The sequence below is a fragment of the Rattus rattus genome, chromosome X (assembly GCF_011064425.1).
Source record: "Rattus rattus isolate New Zealand chromosome X, Rrattus_CSIRO_v1, whole genome shotgun sequence".
Lineage (NCBI taxonomy): Eukaryota > Metazoa > Chordata > Mammalia > Rodentia > Muridae > Rattus > Rattus rattus.
In genome coordinates, this window is record NC_046172.1 from 43,929,648 (window position 1) to 43,936,523 (window position 6,876).

Consider the following 6,876-nt stretch of genomic DNA (forward strand, 5'->3'; position numbering starts at 1 on the left):
TAGAATAATCAGACTTATTGGAATTGCTTTTGTAGTTTCTTAAAAACAAACATTAGGTACATAAAAGTAGCAGATATCTAAAGCATTCACTGAGGAAATGGCAGTTCCCTAATTAAAGGAAGATTTCTTTTGCAACCACTATTATTTGGTACTGAAAATATATATTCTTTCCATTATTTCCCAGGGCTGAAATAATCACTATGTACCAATATAAAAAAAAAGTACCCTTGCGTTTTACAGGGGATTAGGGCTTATTTAGTTTCGTATATGATCTGGAACATATGCACACACACAAATGCATGCACACACAAACAGACAAATTTCCATTTAATCTGGGATCAGACTCTTTCTAGAGGAGCCTTGGCATTTGCATGCTGAATTGTTGAACTTGGCTAGTACTGCTGGAATACTGGCAGGGTGGGGATGGGAAAATATATTTAGAAGTTTCTGCTACTGTGGGGAAGGGACTTCAGTGGCTATGTGTCAATCTAAGCATCAGCAATCCGATTCTGGTTCCCATTTCTTGCTCTCGGAGATAGTTAACATTTCATTCTGTTTGGGTGAACCCAGGGCAAAGATGATGGCCTTGGTGGCTGTTCCAGCTGCTACTTGTCCTCCCAGTTCTATTTGTTTTTCAGGCTTACCTCCCACCCACCCTCAACTTTGGCCAAGGCAATTTCGCTTCAGGGTCATGTCCAATGCATGATCAAACAATGACGACTGAAAGCAATTCTACAGTGCTCAAGGGTCAGAAACCTTTCATACAGCCATGTTGTTTCCTTTGCCCCTCTTGCTTCTTTAAGAACAAGGGTATCCTCCCCAGGTTTGGAACAAGGAAAATAAAAATATCTAGGTGCGTGCATGTGCGCGCGCATGCACGCGCGCGCGTGCGCGCGCGCGCACACACACACACACACACACACACACACACACAAGCACAAGGACAGACTGCGGGAGTTAACTCAGGAATCAGGAAGAACATTTGTTAAAGAAAGAATGTTGATTTCACTTAAAGACTTTACTTTGACTTAAACCAGAAGGTGGATTTTCCCCCTTGGGATTAAAGCATTTTATAATTAATACTATAGCTCCTTTTAGACAATTAAACCCCATTCAATTTATGTTCCAAACTTAACTTCACACTGAACTGAGATAATCAGTGTCTTGCCCTTTCCATTGTGATCAGATTAGGAATCACAAACTTTGCTTAAGGACTAGCAGACACCTGGAGAAGCAGAGAAGACACCCTGAAACGACTTCACACTGAATCTCAAAAGAAGCCCAAGAACCAAAATAATAATAATAATAATAATAATAATAATAATAATAATAATAATAATAATAATAATACCGCAAACCCTCAAGCCCCTCTTTTTTCTCAGTCAATTCCTTGACTTTCTAGGCTTTAAATTGTTCGTGTTTTCTTTATTTCTCCAAGTCCTGCAGCATGGAATAAGCACAGGAGAAAACACAGCGAGGGAAATGTCAGTTGGAATCCTCGGAAGAAATCAGGCAGAAAGTTGACCTTTTGGCACTTAGCAGTGCAATGCAAGGTAGAACCGCGTGCGCCCCTTCTTCCTGCCAGATCCAATGACGGTTTTGGGGAACAACCCGCCTGGTTCGTGTCCACACTGGCAGCCCCGCACAGGAGCAAAAAGCTACCCGGGCCGGATCCCCGCAGGAACCAGCTGTCCCTCTCTGGGCAAAGAGAGAAATCCGCTTTAGCTCTCTGAGCCCGTCCCAGCAGCCAGGAAGGAGCTGGCTGGCAAGCACTGGCGCCAGGGTGGAAGCCCCAGGGACGCACCTGCAGAGGCTCCCAGGACTGGCGGGGAGACCTGCCGGGACGCCCGGGTCTAGCTGTTACCAGCCGCCGCCAGCTACCACTGCCTCTGGTCAAGTTTTGCCTTCCCCTGGCTGCTGCTCATTGCCTAAGTGCACGAATTGCGGGGGATAAGAGGGGTCAGGGCTGCAATCCACTTACCCTTTGAGGTGTTCCCTCATGGTTGTAAGGATTTCAGAGGCAGTCAGGGGAGGGCGCTTAGCTCGGAGGAGTAAGCTTGTCCGAGCCACGGGGCTCCCCGAAAGTCAAGCGCCGCCGCCCAGGCTCTCAGCCAAAGCACTGCGGAGAGGAGCTGCCGCTGGCTGGCGGGCTGGCGGGCAGGCCGGACAGGAGGGGGAGCTGCGTGCAGACAGGGCAGGCTGGGAAGGGCTCCTCCCCACCTAAGGACCTGGGAACCTGGATACTCAGGGACAGGGCAGTGAGCACCTACAAAGCTGAACAGAAATAGAAACAACAACAACAACAACAACAAAAAGCAGCATATAAAGAAAGACCAAACAACAACAACAAAACAGCATATAAAGAAAGACCAAAAGGAGTTGAAGGTAGATCCAGGAACCTGGAAGCCACATCCTCTCTTTCCATCATCGCCTTAAAAACCCTCTGGCAAGGCTACTTGTTGCCAAAATAAATGACCTAGGTGCAAATGACCTCATCGTTGATAATTAGCGTGTGGGCTTGGAGTTTTCTTTTTAGAAAATGAAAGAAAAAAAATAATCACATGAGAAAGTATTCACCTCCCTTCTCCACCCCCTTCTTCCTCAATTGAAAATTAAAGAAGTAGGACAGGAAACCATAAAATCAAACTTATTCTAAGTTACCATGGTTTTTTTTTTTTTTTTTTTTTTTGAGACAGGTTCAGACTGCCCTAGAGCTCAATAAGTAGAGCAGACCAGGCTGGCTTTGAATCAAAGAGATCCACCTGTTTCTTCTTCCCCATTGTTAGGACCAAAGGTGTGTGTACCACAACACCAGGCTACCCTGTATTCTTAAGAGACATCTGTAGATGTTATAGCATTGACTCTTAAAATGTCCTTCTAGAACTAACAGTTTCATCATCACATGAAGACTTCTTAGAAAGGACCCCCCACACACACACAAACACACACAGCCTCAACCTGGATTTATTAAATCAAAAACTGAACACATTAACGTTTGAGTGGCACCGATAAAGACTTCCAGCACGGTCGCCTGGTGGTTTTATCTTGAAGTGTTAGGAAAAATCTGGAAGAATCTCTTTTTCCACTATAGCACTGGATTTGAAAAGTAAGTAGGCCTTGAGGGCCTAGTGTGACTCATATCAGAAGCTGCCATAGGAAGGTAGAGTTCAACTATATGCAACTGTTTTGAACCTGAAGATATTCCCGTTGGAAGGAAACTTTTAATAGCATAAGGATTGTCTACACTCTCCACCTCAAAGTTTAGAATCCAAGGAATTAGTCTTTTTCTTTTATATCTTTCAATCATTTGTTTTTACTCTTCTGGAGGATTCATCCCCTTAAGTCTACACTTTATGTGTTTTCTTTTTCTTAAAATAACGTCTTTTCTCCCCTCAACATTTATTGCTTAGATTGTTTAAGCCTAAAGGACCAGCAAACATCAATTTCCATTTATTGGTATGTAAGAACACAACAAAGAGGCAGACAAGGAGAAAGTAAAAGGGGAATTGGTGGCTTCTTCATTACTTTTGACAAACCAAATAAAAACGTAAACGTTATCACTAAAGATATGTGCCTGTAGGTAAGACTAGTGTTGCTATTTTAAAGCAAATATGTCATTTTTTTTCTTTTTGGCATTTCTCTTCAGCGACTCAGTCTGGTGTTTGCTATGCTTTAGCAAAATTTTGAGCTAGTGAGCTGAAGAGGCAGCTGCTATTGTGGTCTAAGGAGGACACACTCAGACTTATTTTGGGGTGAGGATGTCCATAGGCCTAAAAGTAGATTCAAAATCTGCCTCTCTTTCTCTAGAGTGCAGGCATTAGTGGCCTTTAATGAGAAAGCAGCAGTGTCTACAGTAATCAGTGAGAGTAATCATCTTGTCGATGTTTACTTCAAGAGGAAGATACAAACCCCACAGCATGGACACTTATAAATATTAGAAATCAATTGACTAAGGATCTGCAAGCCCTGTGTGCTGAGACTTGCTATCTTTTGCTTTTCTTTGTTTTCTGTCAGTTGGCTGATAGCTTTGCATTTAAGTGAACTGCCCGAGATTCAGGAGTTCTGTTTCTCTAAACAATAAATGCAGGAGCCTATTTTCCCACTGTCCAATTAGAGAACTCCTAAGAATGATTTGTCAGGGAAAAGACAAAGAATGGAAAACATAGAATCACTACTCAGAATTTCTTTTTAAAATCTGACAGATGGCAATCCTCAAAAATATAGCAGTACGTTCTTTTTTAGACTGGAGTTATAGGCACTTAAACACTTGTTCCAAAATCTTGGTATTATTTTAGAAAATACTGAAAGTATTAAGGAATGACGTGGGCACCACACTGACTACTTTATTATTGATTTCAGCTATCTTCATTATATTGCTTATTTATAGTAGCAGTTTCCTATTATTCTTGATTTGGAATGGTGTGGGGAGTGGAACCTATAATATGCACCAAACTGAGTCACAATTCTCCCCCATTATTATCCCCGTTATTGTTGTTCTGTTTTCATTTGAACCTCAGATGAGAAAATGACCTAGAGTTCTGTCAGGAAAAAAAACTGGACAGCAGACCCTGCCATGGGTGAGCCCTCTACCCCACCATCCTAACTAGAGTATGGCGGCGCAAGAGCTGGAATTAACTTGTTTCTTTAGTTATGCCTTTAGCTACTCTGCTGCACTACCACAGAGAGGGCCTCTCTAGTCATTAACAATAAGTCTGTTTTCTTTAGCATGCTCACAAGCAAGCTCACGGATGGATAGGAACAAAGGAGAGACAAGTTGGTAGAAATAGCAGTAAAAAATGGAATGAGACATGAAAGGGTTAAAGACGGTGATTTGCTGAACTTCCCTGTAGCTAAAACATTAGTCATTGAATCACTTAAACTTTGCCAGCACCTTAGAAAAACTAGTCCTCTAACCTAAGAGACTGGGTTGCATAGCGCCCTCCTTTCTCCTTCCCATGCTTATTCAGTAGGCTCCACTCAGCTCTGTACCCCTAGGAGGCTGAACCTCTGTAGAATCAGGCTTTCTTGCCCTTTGATCTCCTTTCACTTTCAACCAATGGGAAGCAGTGATGAAAGAAAGGTCTAAGGAAGAAGATGAAAAGGAAGAAAGCAAGCGATAGCTAGGTATTTATTTCTCAAGCTCCCTCCTGCTGACCCCAGGCCTGGCTGGACTTGAGTTCTTTGACTTGTAACCACAAGCCTTACTGGGCAATCTTTCCCTTCAGGCTCAGCATTCTGCAGTGCCCCAAAGCCATTCCTTCCTCTTGGTACATTTTCGCAGTTTTACAGTTTCTGGTTTTGCACCTTCCTTCGCCAAATCTTTGAAATAGCTTTTCCCTCATACTGTCTTCAAGTGCCACTATTCAAGTGTCTCCTTGAATGCTGACCAAAACGAGTCCTTTCCAACTTAAGCCACCTTCTAGTGTACTAAATTAGACACTGAGAGGGGACACCGGGTAGACAGCACTCCTTGGGGTAGAAAAGCAGACTAAACAGTCACTGGACAAGTATGTATATAAAGTTCTATTAGGCCCACAAGAAGTCACCTCAAAATAGTATTGTGAATAGGTGCCAAAAAAGCGCAATCTTTTCTTTCCAATAGCCTCGGTGGTCTATTTGCCTTCAGGAGGGAATGTCAACACAGGTTATAGAAAAAATAAGAAAGGACTAGTGTGAAAATCTCAAGTTGATCGGTGTTGATACTTGAAAGGTGTGCGGAACCTTCAGAAAGATGAAGGACTATAGCTACAAATGTAGCTTTATCAGATTTGTCTTCAGAAAAGTCGCTAGAGTAAATGGGGTGATGGCTGGATCAGAAAACAGCCAAGGAATAGACTACCCGCTGCAAGCTTATTGCATTATAACAAGGGTCTGAACAATGATAGTAGCAGAAGAAGTAAGAAATAGTAATCTAGAGTACACTTTAAGGGATTCCTGACTAACTAGACAGGGAAGAAGGAGGATGGTGGTCCTAAACTCACTAGCATCAAATGAGGAATGTTACAATGGCCCAACATACCACATCCCATGCCCAACACTTGCATTCTTACTTTCTAATTGAATTGGTCCCAGGCATTGGGATTTGTAATGCTCTCCAGGAGAGTCTAGCCTACCCCCAAGGATAAGGCCTTCTCTTAGTGTTCTATAGCTGGAAAGAGATACAACCGAGGTAACTCTAATCACAGAAAGTATTTCACTGGAGACTTGTTTACAGTTTCAGAGGTTTAGTCCATTATCAGCATGCAAGAAGCAGACAGGAATGCTAGAACACAGGCAAAAATGTGTTAGAGAAGTCTGTGAAAGCTACATCCTATTCTGCTGGTTGAGACTCTGGCCTTGACCTGGGTTTTTGAAAACTCAAAGCCCAAGCCTAGGGACATACTTTTTCAAACAAGCCTGCCCCTCCTAATTGTTCTATTCCTTCTCAAATAAGCCATTCCCTGATGACTAAGCATTCAAACATATGAGCTTATAGGGGCAATTCTTTTTCAAATGAACACAAGCCTACAATCTCCGGGTGGATCCCAGAACTGAACGATTAACATTTACAAAGCAAGAAATGTCACAACAGGATAAAGAGTAACAGGACAAAATGATGAGTTAAAGGTTGAACACAGAACTCGAGGAGGTAAAGATAGTTGCCTGGTGTAAAGACAGAGGTGCCTAAGAGACAGCTGTTGGTCCTTTCAATCTGGAGCTAGAAAGATAATAGTCTGGATTAGAGTTACAGATTAGAAATGGCAAAATGGCAGTATTGTAGGAATGGTAGGCTTGGATATACCCATTTTGGGAAGAGTATGAAGGGCCAAGCATGGAAGCCAGGCTGCTCTAATCTTCCTCAGACACATCAACCTTTGTAAACTACTTGTGATTTTC

The 6,876-nt window shown here is 42.6% G+C and overlaps 1 protein-coding gene across 1 annotated transcript in view; it reads right to left on the reverse strand.

Moving 5' to 3' along the window:
* LOC116888897 (dystrophin-like) overlaps positions 1-2,152 on the reverse strand; it is a 97,701-nt gene extending 95,549 nt beyond the window's left edge. The window contains 1 exon segment of the mRNA XM_032890158.1: positions 1,982-2,152. Coding sequence (XP_032746049.1) covers positions 1,982-2,001 — 20 coding nt within the window. The 5' untranslated portion in view covers positions 2,002-2,152.
* Between the last annotated feature and the right edge of the window lie 4,724 nt (positions 2,153-6,876).